This window comes from Lycium ferocissimum, chromosome 5 (assembly GCF_029784015.1).
Source record: "Lycium ferocissimum isolate CSIRO_LF1 chromosome 5, AGI_CSIRO_Lferr_CH_V1, whole genome shotgun sequence".
Taxonomy (NCBI): domain Eukaryota; kingdom Viridiplantae; phylum Streptophyta; class Magnoliopsida; order Solanales; family Solanaceae; genus Lycium; species Lycium ferocissimum.
In genome coordinates, this window is record NC_081346.1 from 66,838,945 (window position 1) to 66,859,473 (window position 20,529).

General features: G+C 35.2%; 1 protein-coding gene across 1 annotated transcript; it reads right to left on the reverse strand.

Moving 5' to 3' along the window:
* Window positions 1-19,061: 19,061 nt before the first annotated feature.
* Window positions 19,062-20,219, reverse strand: LOC132057957 (F-box/kelch-repeat protein At3g23880-like). Its single transcript, XM_059450532.1, has one exon. The coding sequence runs from the start codon at window positions 20,217-20,219 to the stop codon at window positions 19,062-19,064; it is 1,158 nt and encodes a 385-aa protein (XP_059306515.1).
* Between the last annotated feature and the right edge of the window lie 310 nt (window positions 20,220-20,529).

A 20,529-nucleotide genomic window follows, 5' to 3' on the forward strand; every position in this document is an offset into this window, starting at 1 on the left:
ACATGTACAAAGACACCATCCTTAAGAATATTTCAACTGGTGTGAGTGTATCCCCAAGATTCAACTAGCTCTTCTAATATAAAACTAGGAGTCAGAATCTAACAAAGATTAAAGAAGAAAATCCAGCATACTATAATATGATAGGAATATTCATATTTTTATATCACCAAAGGACTTATGTTTGATTTATAGATGAGAGAATCCATCAAAATGGAATGACTCCATATACTCCAACGTTCAAGAAATTATGGACAATAAAGGGGGTGAATCATGCCAATAAAGAGGTTATTCCAAGGCAGTAAAGATGGTGTAAAGAATTGATAACTTTTTCAACATTAAAATGTAATAAAACCATCGAATGCTATTTAAGGATGATCATTATTCTTTTTGAGATATTATATATTTTTTCAACATTATGTTTATCTTGTTTTCTCAACACAAGAAGAAAACTTTGGAGCTAAATGCACCACAAGACAGATTTGGAACGGTTGCTTTCCATATTCAAATGAAGCACCTATACATGCAGAGAAGAGAAAATTATAAGTGAAAGCACAAGCTATGGTTCTTAAAATAACTAAAAAAAAAATTCCAATTTCCTCAACGTGCTTCCACATAGAAGCAACCATTCACATCTCTCCTGCTTCCTCACCACCACCACCAACCCCCCCCCCACCAAACACAACCCCCCCAAAAAAAAAACATAAATAAATAAAAGAACCATTCACTTTGCTCAATATATAGACTTTTATGAATTATCCGAAAGTGCAAGAGGGGTGAATTGTAACATCCGTTTAGAGAGTCGACTTCGAGAACACTAGTCGACTATATCGTAACGCAAAGAATAAAAATGCGAGAAACAAATTTGACACCGGTATTTTATCTTTGGTTCAAATTCGGTGTGAATCCTAGTCCGGTCCCCTTGGGTTGCAAGGGTGCTCTTGTTCTTTTAAATGTTTTGGTACAATGGTTTGTTTGAATGGAGCTCCTACGATCTACACTCAAACACTCGAATTCTTTTTTTTGATACAATGCCTCACAAACTATTCTATATCTCTCCTTTCTTTTTTGTTTACACTATATCACTCAAGAATACAATGTTTGGGAAAAGTAAATTGAGAGAACTTGAGAGTATGAGACGACTGTATATTTTTCTTTGTCACTGGAGCCTCGAATAAATAGTCTTCATATGTATAGCCGTTAGACTCTATATTTGCAAAGATATCAACCCAAGAGATTTGATCCTTGAAAATTAGGAATATTTGAGGATCCTAATTTCCAAGAATAAAGCAAGAGCTTATTAAGACTTGTAATGATCCTTTCCTTCTATGGTATCAGCGTGGTTGGGAGATGCTTCTTTCGTTGTACGTTGTTGATGAGAAGTAAAGGTTGTACAAAACGGTTAACTTTCTTTTGTGCGCCATCTTCCTTATTGTAGTGGTACTTGTTTCCTTGTATAGCAGATCTGATTTGATGCATGGCCCACCGTGATTGTGCTGATTTAAATGCTTGAGTAAAACTGATTTTGTTCCAAAAATACGTAGTAGCCTATCTTGAATTCCTTTCCTTATGCAGCCGACTTGGGCTTGCCCTTCTATTCAGCCGACTGAACTTCTGCTGCCTATTGGGCTTATTTGTCCGATCCATTTGATCTATTCTTTGAGTATTGGTACCTACACAACAATTTTTCATCATTAAAATCATAACACTAACAATCTCCCCCTTTTTGATGATGACAAAAAAATAATTACTCAAAGTGAGTGTAAGTGTAGTCAACTTCCCTGTTTAACTAGTTGATTTCAAAACTTGAATAATGCTCCCCCTGAATATTGGAGTAGAAGACTTCTCCCCCTGAATAGTTGACTGGTCCAGACTGAACTCTTTTCTCCCCCTTTGGCATCAATCAAAAAGAAAGACACACAGCACAACAAAAGGCCATAATAATAATATAACAAAATTACAAACTATAGGTGAAGCAATAAGGGGTTAGATCATAAGGCTGAACGATCAGCCACAAGTTGTAGTCTACGGATAGTTAAGCAAAAATAACATAGTCAAAATGGGCCAATGCCCAAAACCAAAAAGATTGTCTTAATAAAACAGGACAAAACATCATTAATCCTGCTCCCCATCAGATTGTTGTTGCTCCTGCCGTCGTTGAGCAAAAGTAGAAGAAAGTACGCTAAGGTGTTAACCATAGCTTCCTTCATGGCATCCAGAGTTGCAGTGTACTTGTCACGACCCAACCTCGTAGGCCGTAACTAGTGCCCGAGCTGGACACTCGTATACACCTAATAACTATAATCGTCCACAACTAGCATAATAAAGAACTTATATATAGAAAGGCATGACGTCGTCTCAAAACGTCGCATATATATATACATATCACAACAACTCTTGTCTCGAGGAGTTACAACTCTCAACGGATAACATCGTACATAAGCCGGCGAGGCTATCATAACATGTGGGAACGCCCCAACTATATACATGCAAGCCGACAAGGCTGCCACTACATACAGTATCCCAAAACATAAGTCATATATACACAACTAAACAACAACTATATACAAACCCACACATATGTCTACAGACCTCTAAGAGTAACAACAATATCATATGACGGGACAGGGCCCCGCCGTACCCTTGGATAAACATATATCAAGAACTGGATCCGTACCAAAAAGCTAGGCTCCGAATAAGGGAGCACCCCAAGATAGCCGAATAGATATCCTAAGCCGGCGGATCACCAAAACGAGCGTCACCTGCGGCATGTCATCGAAGAGGGGGTCGGTACGAAATATACCGAGTATATAAAAAGCATGAAATACGAAAAACAAGATTATAACCGAAATAAGAAGTATTAAAACGAGTACAATAACCAAAATACCAAAATGCTTGCTTTTGAAACACAAATCATGCATGTCAATATCATATATCATATCCGGCCCATTATAGGACTCGGTGAACATGGTCGCCACCGTCTTTGGCGCCATAACACAGATACCTGAACACGATAACTCCGTATCACGCATAACTCCGTATCATAGCATAGCTCAAGACATCACAAGATAGCACCATAACACGGCATAACACCATAACATAGCATAACACCATAACACGAAGATAACACCATAATATATATATACCGCATCCGCCCTCTGGAGGGACTCGGTGAAAGATGTAATAAAAGAGTGCACGAGCGTAGTAGTGAATAACCATATGCATATATAAATCATCTTTTGAGCCTCAATAGATAAGTAGACTAACCAACGCTCGAGTATCAGACGATAGTCATACTCGCACTCTTTGAATATCATTATGAACTATATCAAAATGGGATCATAGACATGTATCAAATTGAGTACTTTATGAAAGTTATGGTCATTAGTCATTATGAAGTCTTTCAAGAATAGGAACTTTACGCATCGTTTACTATCCAATCATATAGAAACTCGAGGCAGTAGCTCGACTATATTAAGAATTCTAACATCAAGAAGTGGATAAGAATCATAAACATGCTCGGAACTTATGAATAGAGTTAGGAAAGCTCATATCGTATCTTACTTACATCTTGGGCATGCCAAAAGAAAGAAGGGATAGGCTTTACATACCTTTAGCGTTTACTCGCAACACAACACGTATACGCTGCCCAATAGTACCTCAACCTATATTAAGACGTATTCTAACGTTAGTAACTCCTTTCTAAATAATTTGACGACGTTCCCTTTACATTCAAACCAACCACATACAACCAAGCCAACATCAATGATTATACGTTCAAGTATCAATCCGAGACTATTCAAACAAGACTCGAGAACAGAAGCCCGTACAACACTCCAAAACAACCCAACCAACACACAATACAACATATAATCTTCCAAGTTCAACAAGAATAACAATAACACATTCTTTTCTTCCAAATTCATAAACTATACCAACAATCACACGTTAACAACATCATTCACATAAATGCAAGAAACTATATTAACATCATATTCGCTTCTACAACAGCCCACAAATAATTACAACTCCAACTTGAACCATTTAACCCTTCATTCTCATCATAAAATCCATAACAACAACAATCAAAATTCTAAGTAAAATCAATCCATCATTTTCTCCTAAAACAGCCCACGGCTTGGACAGCTTTCCAACATCAACATACACAATTTTTTTACACATCCAATTCACATATATATATATTCACAACACATCCAAACTGATCCTAAACCATATAAGAAGTGATCAATTCTTACCTTAGCACTTAACCCTTCAATCGGCTAGAATTTACAAATTAAAAGGACAAGGATCCTTGCTGCTCTTCCATGATTAATCCTTGGTTCCATGACCTTCATTTGATTAGAAACACCAAGATAATTAATTGGATCAAAGCTTGAAAACTCCCTCAAAGTTCAGCCATGGCCGAGAGCCATTTTTTTTCTATCTCTATGTTTTTTTTCTAAGGTGCAAGATGAACAAATGAGTAGATAGTTGATGAATGAGTCATCAACTTACTATATATAGGATGTCCATGGGCTGGACATGTGTCCCACTCATGGCTTGAGCCAATCAAATTTGTCCATGTCATGGGTAGGGCCCACACGGCCACTTATGGCTTAATTAGTGACTAATTAAACTTTTAATCCCACTTAATAATCTAATCATGGTTAAATAAATCCCTAATCTCCAATAACATTTCTATACCAAATAAAATTTATAAGCAACTTGTGCATTAAAACAAAATCGGAGGTTAAAAGTCTCTACCTCGTATCCCAAAATTGTCTTGTCCTTAACTTGTCGCGATTAGCTTAAATATCCCAATGTACAAAAATACGGGATATAACAGTATTAGCAGGAAGACCATCAACACTACCTTGCAGTTTGGTAGCCAACTTTCCTGCTTCCCTTAAACCACCATCAATCTTGAGACACAGTCGAGTAACATCAGCACCAGTTTCTTAGAGACATCCCTGACTTTTTCCATATGAAAATGAGTGGACACGAGGAGATCTTTGAGAGAGTCAATTTTGTCATCAAGAATTCGAGAGCTTAGCAAGAAATCGAGGGATGATCGACGTGGGAGTGGAGGAGGAAGGTTTAGATGATTGGAGGATAGGTGGATAAAGGGTTAGTCAGGTTCCTTATCTACATCCTTTTCGAGAACCCATACATCATCCATACATACATATCTCATGCTAACAAATGCTCTAGAGTCATAACATTATTTAATAAAAATAGGGTGGTCATAACAAGCATTAACATGATGGGCTTCCATAACGCGAGTAATGAGCATACCATAGGGCAAGTTGGTAGGATCGGAGAAAGAAATTCAACATATGGTTCATGACTAGGGACGAAAGGTGGACCTTACGCTTCTTAACCAGACAATAAGTGAGAAGAGTACCACGCTGAGTGAGGGTCGACAAAGAGCCTACACAAGGCAATATAGTAGTAGCAATAATGTGAGCAATCACACGGGTCTTAAAAGACAAGTGTTTGGGGCCTTGAGAGGGAAGGAAGCTGAGTCAAGAGAAATGGACCGTTTAGCCACTTCATGAGTGACCTCAAAGTCGATGGACGTGAGTTACGAGACAAGAAGGGAGCTTTTGATATTGAACATTTCATTAAAACCGCAGTTATGAATACGAGTGCCAAAAATAAGGGTTTCAAGTTCATCTTTCGTAGCTCTAAGATTAGTATAAAACATGCGAATATGATGAGAGAGTATGAGAAGAGATTTACCCAACCTTGAAAGTTGCCGGATATTACAATGTAGTGACGAGATTACATCAAAATTCACTATTCGACTACGAGCAAAAGATTTACCTTTAAGGAGGGAAATAGATCGAAGTTTGGGTGGACCGAAATGGCGACGGTCAAGAAAGGCATTTTCATAGTCGAACCGCAAATTTCTTGGAAGACTCACCACACGCTTCAGTTGCATGGTCATGTTTGCTCGAGGGCAAAGAGACAACGATTTGTAGAAGAGAGGGAGGAATCGAGCCATGGATTCGACATGAAAGGGATGATGCTTACCTTTGTTTTTTATGAAAGGTGAGAGAGGAAGGTTTCGGAGTTTTAGCCATAGATTGGAACAGAGGAAAACTGTTGGGTGAAGAATGATAGAGGGATGGACGGTTTTAATGGTGATTGTGAGGAGATGGAAGAGTCATGGAATTGAAAGGGTTTTATGGGGAAGTGGAGAAGATAGTGGAAAAATGAGAAGACGGCAGAGATTGATGATGATATTTATTGAAAGGCGAGAATTAGGGAGGAAGTATGGTGCGGTAATCAATGAAAGGACAGAGGGAGTTTCAGAGAAGGAAAATTAGTCAATTTACCAAAAATAACATAATTATACAAAGTTTATCAATAATTTTAAAGATTCTCTAAGCATGCAAAATCTTTCCTCAAGTAAGGGTTTTGTAAAAATATCAGCAAGTTGATTTTCAGTGGAAACAAACTGTAATTCAATCGACCCTTTTATAATATGATCTCTAATAAAATGGTGTTTAATATCTATATGCTTTGCTCTAGAATGATGCACAGGATTTTTTGATAAACATATAGCACTAAAATTATCACATAAAATTTTAACAGGTTTAAATAATAAATCATAATCACTTAGTTGATGCACCATCCATAGTAGTTGAGCACAACATTGCCCAACAGCTATATATTCGGCTTTAAAGAGAGTAGAGAGAGAGAAACACATCCTCGTTTTTGCTATGCCGGGGAAATTAATGATTTTCCAAGTAGTTGGCATGAACCACTTGTGCTTTTTCTATCATCCTTATCTCCTGCAAAATCAGCATCAGAAAATCCTTCTATATTGAAGGGATTAGTTTTGGGATACCATAATCCATAGGAAATGGTTCCAAGTAAATATCTAATTATTCGTTTTACAGCACTAAGATGAGATTCCTTAGGAGCTGACGAAAAACGAGCACATTTGCAAACACTAAACATGATGTCTGGTCGACTAGCAGTAAGATGTAGTAGAGAACCTATCATTCCTCTATACTTAGTTTCATCAACTGCTTTACCTGTATCATCTCTGTCAATGGGGACTCATAGGAGTTTTCATGGCTTTAGCATCATTTAGACCGAATTTGTGAACAAGCTCCTTTGTGTACTTACTTTGACAGATGAATATTCCTTTGTCCGATTGATGAATTTGAAGCCCCAAGAAAAATGTTAGTTCTCCCATCATACTCATTTCGAATTCACTTTGCATGAGATCAGAAAATTCCTTACATAGAGATGGGTTAGTACTTCCAAAAATAATATCGTCTACATAAATCTGTATGATTAAATTTCCAGATGAAGATCTTTTAATGAAAAGAGTTGTATCAATCTTTCCTCTAGAGAATCCATGTTCTACTAAAAAGGTTCTTAATCGATCATACCAAGCTCTAGGAGCTTGTTTAAGACCATATAATGCCTTACTTAGTTTGAACACATGATATGGGAATTTAGGATTTTCAAAACCAGGTGGTTGTTTAACAAAAACTTCCTCTTCAATAAATCCATTTAAGAAAGCACTTTTAACGTCCATTTGAAATAGTTTAAAACCTTTAAAAGCAGCATAAGCAAGTAAAATTCGAATAGATTCTAACCGTGCAACAGGAGCGAAAGTTTCATCATAGTCAACTCCTTCCTGTTGAGAGTAGCCTTGGGCAACCAGTCGAGCTTTATTTCTCACAACTTTGCCTGCTTCATTTAACTTATTTCTGAATACCCATTTTGTTCCTATTACTGATCCTTTTTCAGGCCTGGGAACTAGATTCCATACTTTATTTTGTCAAACTGATCCAATTCTTCTTTCATCGCCTTGATCCAATGATCATCTTTTAAAGCCTTATCTACTTTCTTAGGCTCGAGTTGAGATATGAGTGCTAGATTTGCATTATTTTTTCGGGAAGCTTGAGTCTTCATTCCTTCATTTATATCACCAATAACAAACTTTTTAGGATAATCAGGCTCACTTCCATTCGTTTGGAACAGGTCCAATTGTAAGGTTAGTCGACTCGTCGACAGAGGTAGTTTCTTTTAATGAAAGACTTTGATCAGTTGAGGTAGTAGTCGTAATGACTGAAAACTGGTAGACATCATCATCTGCAAATTTTTCTTTCTCGAACAAACGGTTAGTGTCATAAAAAATAACATGAACAGATATCTTCAATAGATTTAGTGCGTTTATTGAAAACTCTTTAGGATCTGCTATTATTCGAGTAACCAACAAAAATACCTTCGTCATTTCTAGGATCAAACTTACCAATGTTGTCCTTTCCATTGTTGTGCACAAAACATTTGCACCCAAAGGAGTGAAAATAGCTAATATTAGGTTTCTTACCATTCCATAGCTCGTAAGGGGTTTTCTTTAGAATGGGTCGAATCAAGCACCTGTTTAATACATGACATGCTGTGCTTACAGCTTCTGCCCAGAAGTGATGTGGCAGGTTATGTTCTAAAATCATTGTTCTAGCCATGTCTTGTAAAGTTCTATTCTTTCTTTCAACGGCGCCATTTTCCGAGGAGATCTTAGATTTACGAAAAATTATGCGCATAACCTTGTTCATTGCGTAAATCGTCAAAGGCTTTGTTCTCAAATTCTCTTCCATGATCACTTCTTATGGAAGTAATGTAGTAGCCTTTGTCACGTCGAACTTTCTCCTAAAAAAACTTAAAATTCTTTAGAGTATCATCCTTATGAGCAAGAAATATAACCCAGGTAAAACGAGAGAAATCATCAATAATAACGAAGGTGTACCTTTTTCCTCCAATACTAACGGTTCTAGTAGGACCAACAAGGTCCATGTATAGAAGCTGCAATGGTTTAGAAGTAGATACAATATCTTTGGAATTGAAAGAACTTCTTGTTTGCTTACCATTCTGACAAGCATTGCAAATATGATCTTTAAAATAGTTTATTTTAGGCAAGCTAAGGACCAAATCATGTTTGGCTAATTTTTCAATTAGCCTCATGCTAGCATGTCCAAGTCTCTTGTGCCAAACCCAAGGATCTTCTCCCATAGATGCCAAGCAAATATGTCCATTTGACTTTTAATGTAGTCGAGCACATATACATTTCTTGTTCTCACGCGGAAGAATTTCTTTTCCAAATTTCTTTGTCTTCTATAACACAGCCAGTCTTTTTGAATCTTACCTCTAAGTCAGAATCACACAATTGACTGATACTCAAGAGATTATATTTGAGTCCTTCAACTAGATAAACGTTAGAGATATCACATGAATTATTAAACGAAATAGTTCCTGTACCGATTACCGTTCCTGTTGAGTTATCACCAAAAGTGACTAGTCCTCCATCAAAATTAGCAACTGACTTGAACAGGCTTTTGTCGCTTGTCATGTGACTGGAACACGCCTTTGTCTAGCTACCATTTCCCTTTTGACCTCTTCTTGTGGTGTTCCTGCAAAACAAGGTAGTTACTTTCTTTTAGGTACCAAAGCTTCCTTGGGTCCTTGAGGGTTAGTGCTTTGATGATCAGTCTTGGGTTTCCATATCAAGCTTGGAGAAGGTGTATAACAAAACCTACACTGAAAATATTTATGGCCGTTTTTCCACAAAGAAAACATTTTGTAAAGAGTGATTTTCGAGAAAATGAGTGAAAGCGATCGACTTATGAAAGTTTCTTGGAGACTTCCTTTCAGTGGTTTGAAAACTTTTGTTAGACTGATTTGTCTCCTCATAATTGGTTGACACATCTTTAGAATTATCAGAGGCACTTCTACTATTGATAGGTTTTTTCCCAGTGGACTTGTTGTTACGAGCCCATTTGTTAGATTTAACAAAGCTATGACTGGTGGACTTGCGCAACCCATTAAGTTGCAGTTTCAAGTCATCAATTTCTTCTTGAAGAAGATCCCTCTCTATTTCAACTACTTCTAGTTTAAGTTCCTAATCCCTTCGTTCCCTCTTAAGCTTTTTATATTCATTAAACATCCTATTTAAATCCTCGAGAGTTTGGTCAAGCAACTCTTAAGTTTTACTACAGTTGGAAAAGTGATAGGGTCTTACCTCGCTAGTTTCACCGATTGCCATGAAGCAAATGTTTTCCATATCTTCCTCATCATCTTCAGAGACTTCATCTTCACTCCAACTGTTGAATGCTCGTTGTTTTTGATAGTTTTTCGATGGTTTCCTCTTTGCATCAGGGCATTCAGATGCAATATGGCCATATTTTCCACATTCATAGCATTTTCCATCATTTCTTTGAACGGCGGAGGATTTACCTTTCCTGAAATTTGAATTTCCTTTTCTATTGTTTCTTGATCTTCTCATAGCTTCAATTACATGCCTAGAGATCATAGCCACTTCTTCTTCCTTGAACTCATCATCAGATTCTTCAGCCTGTGACTTGAAAGCAACCATTTTCTTCTTTTCATCCTTCTGATATCTTTGAATATGATTCTTTTCAAAGGCCATCAGATTTCCTCTTAGTTCATCATATGTAAAATTGTCCAGATTTCCATCTTCTAAAACAATTGCCTTTGTTTCCCAAGTTTTGGGCAGGCTTCTGACAAGCTTTCTCACTTGTTGAGAGTTTGTGTAAGTTACACCAAGAGATTTGAGTTCACCAATGATTTTGTGAATCTGTGAACATTGATTCAATATTCTCATCATCCTTCATCTTTGAAAGCTTCATAGTCGTGCCTTAAAGCATCGATTTTGGTTTCTCTTACTTTTGATGTTCCTTCGTATGTGACATCAAGTTTATCCCACATTTCTTCATAGTCTCAGCTTTGATATTTTGGCATATTCCTCTCCACCGATCGCATAGTACAATAAGGCTATTGCTCAGCATTTGTTGATAGAGTCTCGTTGTTCTTTAGTTACATCATGCGACTCCAAATCAATTTTTGTATTTGGATCTTTTGCATCCATATTTGGAATAGGTTTAGGTCCTTTCTTGATCACAATCCATGCTTGATAATCCGTTGATTGTACAGAGATCTTGAACCTTTCTTTCCAATGGCAGTAGTGTTCACCATTAAAGTAGGTGGCCTCGTTGTGAAGTGCCCATCTTGTAAAATTGCACCAGGGATCTGATATGCAGCCATTTGATCTTTTCTCACTTGCTGTTAAGCAATGAAGTGTGAGACCTTGCTCTGATACCAATTGAATGTGCAAGGGGGGGGGGGGGTGAATTGTAACTTTTTCGTTCAGATAGTCGGCTAACTGAGAACACTAGTCGACTATATCGTAATGCAGTAATAAAAATGCAGAAATAAAATTGACACAGGTATTTTATACTGGTTCAGATTCAATGTGAATCCTAGTCCAGTCCCCTTGGGTTGCAAGGGTGCTCTCTGCAGCTCTTTGTAAATGTTTTGGTACAATGGTTTGTTTGAATGGAGCTCCTACGTCTACACTCAAACACTCGAATTCTTTTTGATACAATGCCTCACAAACTATTCTATATCTCTCCTTTCTTTTTTGTTTACACTATATCACTCAAGAATACAATGTTGGTGAAAAGTAAAGCAGAGAACTTGAGCGTTTGAGACGACTGTATATTTTTCTTTGTCACTGGAGCCTCGAATAAATAGTCTTCATATGTATAGACATTAGACTCTATATTTGCAGAGATATCAACCCGAGAGATTTGAACCTTGAAAATTAGGAATATTTGAGGATCCTAATTTCCAAGAATAAAGCAAGAGCTTATTAAGACTTGTAATGATCCTTTCCTTCTATGGTATCAGCGTGGTTGGCAGATGCTTCTTTCCTTGTACGTTGTTGATGAGAAATAAAGGTTGTACAGCTGCTTTCCTTGTGCGCCATTTTCCTTATTGTAGTGGTACTTGTTTCCTTGTATAGCAGATCTGATTTGATGCATGGCTCACCGTGATTGTGCTGATTTAAATGCTTGAGTAAAACTGATTTTGTTCCAAAAATACGCAGTAGCCTATCTTGAATTCCTTTCCTTATGCAGCCGACTTGGCTTGCCCTATTCACATTCGACCGAACTTCCTCGCCTATTGGGCTTATTTGTCCGATCCATTTGATTTATTCTTTGAGTATTGATACCTACACAACAATTTGTCATCATTAAAATCATAACACTAACATTATCATGTTCAAACTTTTCACTCTGAAACTTAACATATCCACCCAAAGGTAAAAAACAACAAACTGAAAAATAAAACTTACATGAAGCTGCATATATTTTGCAACTTAGCTAAGACCTTCTTGACATCCTACTCTAAACAACTTTAGAATTCTTGGACACACAAAAAAAAAAAAAAAAAAAAAAACTGTCTAAAGAGCTAGAAAATTCTACATATGAAAGATTAACAAGAAAGAGACAAGATAATTGTTAACTAAGACAGATCTAGAATTTTGAGTATAAGACTTTTAAACTCTAAAAAGAATAGTTTAATGGGTTCTGGATTCTAGAAAAGACAATATATTGAATTTTAAACTCTAGAAAAGACAGTTTACTGAATTCTAAATTCCAAAATTTTTGGCCAAAACTACTGAATTCTAGAAAAGACAGCTTATTGAATTCCAAAGTTTTTAGCCAAACTACTGAATTCTGGAAAAGACAGCTTACTGAATTCTGAATTCCATAACTTTTGACCAAAAACCACTGAATTGTCGAACTCATAACTAGAACTCTAGCTCCACCACCACCAACAAAAGGGAGTCGAGATCAAGAGAGTGAAAGTAACCATTCTTGGGTTGTTGTTGCTTCCTCTTTGCTGCTACTCTGTTCTCATTCTTCTTCTTCCTCGGAGCCGGTGGACACTCTAATGGAGCTTGTATTCGACATTCTAAAAATTTGGCACGTCTACTTTTATACTTGGTGTAATACATCATTTGCCCTTAATGACGTTAGCATTAGGTTGAAAGGAATGAAATTGATAATACTTACTCCCTCCGTCCCAAAAAGAGCACTTTTCTTTTTTCGAGAGTCAAACGAGTTGTTCTTTGATCGTAATTTTTTCATGTCTTTTAAATATTTTAAATTATTAATTATGGTGACTTATAGTACTTTTTACTAGTTTCCAAATATGTAAATTTTATTTCGAAAATTTTAAAGATTTCATGTTTAAACATACGGTCAAAATTAAGAAGTGTGATTCTCGAAAAGCAAAAAGTATCAATCTTTTTGGGACAGAGGAAGTAACAAAAATGTCTATTAAAGAGCCATAATTTTATGCATTTTGGGTTTACTTTTGAATTAAGAAGACAAATGTAAAACGTCTGTATGTTGATCAATACTTATCTTCAATAATCATGATGGGGAAAGGTGAGTTAAATGTGCAAGACTAGAATTCAGATAGCTACAATTACAATTAACTGGTTAATCTTTGAATATAGTTTCTGAAAGGGAGTTCTAATTAATGAAACTTCTATCAACAAGAAACACTTCATATTTTTATTTTTTCATTTTGGTGTGGGGGAGGGTGGGTGACTACAAGTTCGAATGGAGATTGTTCATCTCACCATGTAGCTAGCAATAAACCTTTTGTTCTAAAAATAGGGAACTTAGGGCTCGTTTGGTACAAGGGATAAGGATAAATAATCTCGGGATTATATTTGAAATGAATTTATCCCACGTTTGGTTGGGATAAAATTGCGGTATAACTAATTCCGGAATTGTAGTGTTATTTTATTCCTGTGCGAGAATGGAATAACTAATCTCAGGATAAGTTATCTTGGGATAATTTATTTCCAACCAAACAACCCCTTAGGGTAGTTGCAGAAATTATCCATTTTACCATATTTTGGAATTTGGAGCAGCACCTTTTTACTTCATTTATGATTTTGGACCTTAATCCAGTTGGGTCTGGTTATATTTGCCACTTCCCAACTTTTCTATCTTTAGAAGATTATTCTATGATCTAATAATATTTTACACTATCAAGTCGTTGTAAAGGTAATTAAAAATAATATCATTAGTCGAGTGAACGACCTAGAAAATAAGGCCAACGATCTCACAATAAAAATGACATCTCGCTCTTTCCTTTTCTTTTTCATTCTATTTTATTAATCAAACATAGACTTCCTTATTTCAAAAAATAATGCTAACACGCAATCTATAGTAAAGGGCCTTGGGAATCTTAGTAGCTCAGTTGGCTTCCTGAACTTTCATCTTGTTGGTGAGGATTCGATTCCCTCCCCAATTTCCTTTTGAAAAAAAAAAATAGTAAAGGGTCTTTTCAATTCAATCTCTTACCTGATTTCAGACAGTCAGATATGTGGGCCGCAAGAGTCGTATATCAATCGCGGTAAATTTTGAATACTGAATATGCCCTCAAAATATAACAGGAGAGAGGAATGAAATGAGATTTCACCAATGTATAACTAAGATAACCTTAATTTCACATGATGTTATTTTATATAATGGTATAAAAATCCATTCACGTTGCTACTAAATTTAAAGATAACTAGCTTTTGGGGTGAAAAGGATGTAAAATCTCGTCCATTGTCAGGTGTAACCTTAAAAGAGGAGCTCCTTGTAGTTGACGAAACTGATTTATATCATCGTACCAAAAAAAATGATTTATGTCTGACCCAAAAGCATTTTCTGTCATTGACCTCGTTTTTTACCGTTGTCTTATTTCTTATTCCAAAAGCATGGCCACCTAATTCTTATTTCTTATTCCGGAAAAGGTTCAAAAAGCATGGCCACCTAATTGCTTGCTAAAAGGTTGGTTACACTATTCGAACAAGAAAATGCCTACTAATTATGTTGAAATCAATTATCCACATTTGGACTTGATAAGCTTGGTTCTAAGTGATAAATGTACATAGTTGAAGCTAGTCTCAACTTTAGACGCTACAATTATCGGTCCTGTTGTCCCTTCGACCAAACCAAACTAAGCCTAATGGTTAGCTTATATATTTTTGAGCAATTTGCAAGAATGACCCTCATAAGTAATCTTAAGGTTTTGGCTCCATTGAACAAACTTTCAGCATATGACTTCCAGTTAAGAAAATTCGTTAGGGCAAAATTTCCGGTGCCCATTGGACATAAGTTATGATAAAAAATTAGTTCTATGTATGAGGCTGAAGTTCAGATATTTTAATAACTCAGATACAGTGAACCTGCTTAATTGATCACAAATTATATTTCATAGGCAAAAGTTACATATTTTGCTCAATTGTTCACAAGTAATGATGGACGGGCAAAACTAAGTACTATTCATTTTACCTATCGTCTTAAATTGGTCACAAATTGTGATGTATTGACAAAAGTTGCATGTTTTATTCAATTGTTCACAACTTTTTACTCCATTTTATAAAGAGTCCATTCTTATAATTCACAAATAAGTATTTTACACCTTTTTTAACTAAAAATGTAGGTTTTAAAATCATTATAGAAAAAATAAAATTGAATTTTCCATTCTTATAATCCACAATAAATATTTTACACCTTTTTTAACTGAAAATGTAGGTGTTAAAATTATAGTAGAAAAGACAAAATTGAATTTGCTCATAATTTATTTTCAGAAAGAAAAAAATAATCAATACAATTGAAAAATCATGTCAAATAGGCAACACATTACACTATCTTCATCTCTATAATTTATTGAATTGTCCCATGCTCCTGTCTATGGAAGATAACGTATTTGCATATTATATATAGTTGGAACTTATGTCCGATGGCAAACAAATTGTAAAGTAAATATTTTTAGGTTGAGCACATTTTAAAAAGGGAAACGGACACAAATGGCCATGCGGGTGAAACTATTGACACCCGATGGCCCAAGAATCCTAAAAGTCATTATTTAGCTTTTTTAAAATAATTTCATTTTCTAATCATTTTTCAATTAATTCCAGCATATGTATAAACCGTATCATTGTTGTATATGTATCACTATTGTATACGTATAGAAAATATATCATATATATAGAAACTATATCATTGTTGTATAGAATATGTATCACTACTGTATATATATAGAAAAAATGTATCATACGTATAGAAATTGTATTGTTATCGTATAAAATATGTATCCCTAAGTATATGTATAGAAAATATACCATTTGTGTATAATAAATTTATAATCAACATATAATTAAAAAATGTATCATTGTTGTATAATCTGTTTAATAAATATATAATTAATGTATACTTACTAATTATACACATATTATACATGTTTTGGGATATTTCTTGAAGCCTCAATTAATGTATATTTACTAATTATACACATATTTTGGGATATTTTTTAAAGGCTCAATATGAAATTTTTTCGTCAATCTTTAGTGACGACTTTTTGATCTTAAAATCGCCACATATAGACTTTGTTCTTCTTGTAGCGAACCTTTTAGTGACGACTGATACGGTCCATATTAGCTCGCTTGCCAAGTTGCCATATTCAACTTAGGACTTCCACTTTGGTGGCATATAGAACTGCTTTTAGAGTTGTAGTATTACATTTCCAATAAATTACTGGTGCGTTTCAAGTATCGCTTTGGAAAGTTTATGGCAGTGCAAAACCACCGGTTTATTAGAGGGAAAAAGAAAGATTAAAGTCATTATATTAATGGTGTATAAAACTTAAATTCTTGACTTACATAATATTTGTTGGTGTAAAAATTTCTGCATTATCAATTTAATTTAACATGTTTAATTAGCAAGTTGTCTGCTTTGTTTTGTAAGTAATTTGTTACATTTTTATTGGTGCTTAACTATAATTTATCATTTAGATGACATGATTATGTACAAGTTGTTTTACAAACCCCCCCCCCCCCGCCCCGGGACCCCCGCCCCTACTTCGACCCATCAGTTTATATAAGCTTAATTCAAAAAGAAACCCCTACCACTTATTACATTGCGAAAGAAACATCCCATATACACAAGTATAGGAACTCACCTTTTACTGTTTTCTTAACACAAGAAGAAACGACCCAAATCAGTTTATATAAGTTTGCACAAGTATAAAATGTATCATTGAAAAAGCACCACAAACAGGACAAGAACTATTTTATAACTTTAGAAAAAATTCAACTTCTTTTAAAGTAATTAATGTAATTACATTGAAAATTTCCCAATTTCCTCAACCTGCTTCCAAATAGAAGCAACCATTCACATCTTCAACATATCACATAGACTTTCATGAATTATCATGTTTAACTTTTCACTAGGGACTCAAACAATTGCATATTTATATTATTATGTTTCTGTTTTCTCAACACAAGAAAGAAAAAACAGTTTATAAGTTCTTTAAAAAGAAAAAGAAAAAAAGATTTTTTCTGGGTTCTAAATTCTAGAGAAGGCAATATACTGAATTCTAAACTCTTCAAATGAATTATATAATAGGCACCTTTCACACCTTTCTAGAACATTCCCTTCAAATTTTAAGTTTGCACAAGCATAAAATGTATCATTGATGTATAAATGCACCACAACACAGAGACAAGAAATATTGTAAGTTATCACAAGCTTTAGTTCTTAAAAAAATCACACTTCTTTTAAAGTAATTACTGTACTAATTAGGTAAAGACTTACCACTATTACACCAACTGAAAATTTCCCAATTTCCTCAACATGCTTCCAAATAGAAGCAACCATTCACATTTCTTCAACAAAAAAGAAACCGTTTCACATTTCACAATATAGACTTTCATGAATTATCATGTTCTAACTTTTCACTTTGGAACTTAGCATGTATCCACCCAAAGGTAAAAAGAACAAACTGAAAATAAACTTGCTGCTGCATATAAGGTGAAAGTATCCATTTCTTGGGCTTCCTTTTTGCAACTTTGTTCTCATTCTTCTTCTTCGTTGGAGCCGGTGGACACTCTAATGGTGGTTGTATTCGACAGTATTGGTTGTTTGGTGTTGTACATAATTCTTCCTCCATACTCATGATTCTAGTAAACAAATTTGTATTCTAATTTTTCCCAAGCCGAACACCTTAATTCTATTGAGAATATGGTTTTTATCTTTTCCTTTTTATAGGATTGTAGTAAATATTCTTTCCATAAAACTTGATTTGAGTAAGTATTTTTCTTCCACATCTTCTTCCATAATTCCATCGTCACCGATCTTCACAAATCCTTTCTTCATCAAATAAACCTATACCAAAAATAAATTTACCACAAGTAAATAGCTTTTATTAATAATTATATTGGTTTGTTATCATCTCCTCCAACTGCAGATCTTCCAAAATGTTGGACAAGAATTCTATTGAGAATAATTTCAACGGCTCACATTGCAATTTCTTGAGTGTTTTTATCTCTTGAGTTTTTTTTATTATTCCGGCTAATTTTTGTTCATTAAGTTAATGTGTCATTCTTTTCTGCTACATTGAAACAGTTCAAGAGAACTGTCAACAAATGTTCTTTCACTAATTCGACAAAATTAGTCTGCACCAAGACTTAAGCCACTTCTCTTAAACGTTCACTTCAAATCCTTCATATCCAATGATTTCATTTCTTCAAAGTTTTGGCGAGCAACAAAGATTCTAATCGAATGCAGAAAAATTTGGAAGTGTATACAGTTACACAGAAACAATAACTAACATAATAGAATCAAGTACTCTTATAGAATGACCGTACAAACTAAATGACAAGTCCAGAAAATGTTGTTGAAACAAATGAGACCACGCTTTCGCAGATTTGTAACTTCAAAATTGTTTCAATGTTGTTTTATGGAAAATATTGTTGTAATGCAGTAAAATTATTCATTGCCTTTTTCTTTCCTATTGCCACCTTTTGTAAAACATGCAGAAAAGAAGTTCATACTTAGCTCATCCAAAAACCTAGGGATCTAGATGTGATTGTACAAAAGGAGAAATCTATTCATAGTAAATTCTTAATCTCACCAAGAGCTTTTTTTCTACCATAACAATCTAAAATAAGCAGCAATCCCAAGTTTTGTGATGCAGAAACTACCAAAAAAGGAAAACAAGAAGCTATCTTGAAAAGAGACCAAAGCAAGTACCATTGAAAAGATCTTCAAGCCACAATTTTGAAACACTTTTGTTAGTTCATCTTTTTGTTAGTACATCATTATGCACAAGACCTCGATGGCCATAGCACAAATTTCCATCATTCTAACTCATTGATCCATAGCTCTTCAAACATCCTCCAAAGAATTTGGGGAAACAAGACTTTCAATGTATAGACTAAACGTACAGTCGATGTCACTATAACAACGTATCTGATTTCCAGGGAGCCTGATAGTGTTGTCTCTTGAATTAAAACACACCAAACTCGTAGCAAGTTGTAGTAAAATTTTATCATCCTGTGAGATGAAAATTGGCTTAACCACTTTGCTGGAAGTGTATGAAACCAACTTGGTCCATGACCTCGCAAGTCCATACTCCTTCATTAACCACACATCCGTCTTGGTTCCATAGCGACTAGACACATATAAGTAACCTCGTGAAGTACCTAACGCTAAGTCATGTGACTCATCAACTGTGTCGGGCAACGCTACATTCCCAAATGTCTCATCTAACAAGTTGAATGACGAAATAAGAAAATGTACATTGGTATAACTACCACAGTCAAGAAAGGCAATCCAATGAAGTCTTCCATTTACAAATTTGCCAGAGTCAGTGAAAAAGATAAAACCTGGATAACCTTGAATGCTTTTCCATGAATTAATTCTTGAACTATATACACTAACATAACACAGATTACCATGCTTACTATGATCAACTCCCACAATTTCTACAATTCTATAATCAGTTTGACACTCATTGTAACCAAATCCAACACCTCGAAATTCAAGAAAATCCAATTCACCTACATCTATTCCCGAACAGGGCAATTTTTTCAACTCTCTTATAGACGGATTCCATAGAAACAGATCCTCATAATCATCATTTGAAATACAGAACAATCCATTACATGACCCGAAAATTCTATATTCATAATCGAATGGCAATTCACCAGGAAAATCAAGCTCGATACGGATAACTGGAGATTCTTGATACATAATTGAGTAAAGAGAGCAAGTGTAAAAAGTCAAGGCATCATTCTTGATTTCATCAGAGTTGCTGAAGAGAAGCCTATGGTGAGACAATTCTTGATTATTGGCTGAGAGTTTGAGATGTGTTGTGATGAATTGAGGACTAGAGATGTGAGAAAGCCAAGATTTAGACACACATTTCATCTTAAGCAAAGTTTTCACAGGTAGTCTTAGGAGTATTTCAAATATTATTTCTTGGGGAAGAAATGGTAGTGACTTTGAATCATGGGGCAAGCTAAGTGTTGATGAAAATTCCATCATTTCGAAAATGAGAGGTTCTTGCTTGGAATGTATTGAACAAAAGAGGGAAATATATCTGATACGACTAAGCTTGCTGAGTTTCGTCTTTCAGTTGGGGAAATCTTTCAGCTGGGGAAAAAAACCAAGTAGTTGCACGGATTGTCCTTCAAACGCACTGGACTTTAATTTTTGGCCCTCAATTTTTGGCCCTCATATGTAGTCTTTAATTTTTGGCCCTACTATTTATTTAATGAAATTTTGACTTGTTTCATTCGGCATAATTTACGTAATATTTTATCTTCGGAAAATGGACTTTTGCATCGCTCGG

Bases quoted from the DNA above. Each gene is read 5' to 3' on its own strand.
- LOC132057957 (XM_059450532.1), bottom strand. From the start codon at position 20,219: ATGGAATTTTCATCAACACTTAGCTTGCCCCATGATTCAAAGTCACTA.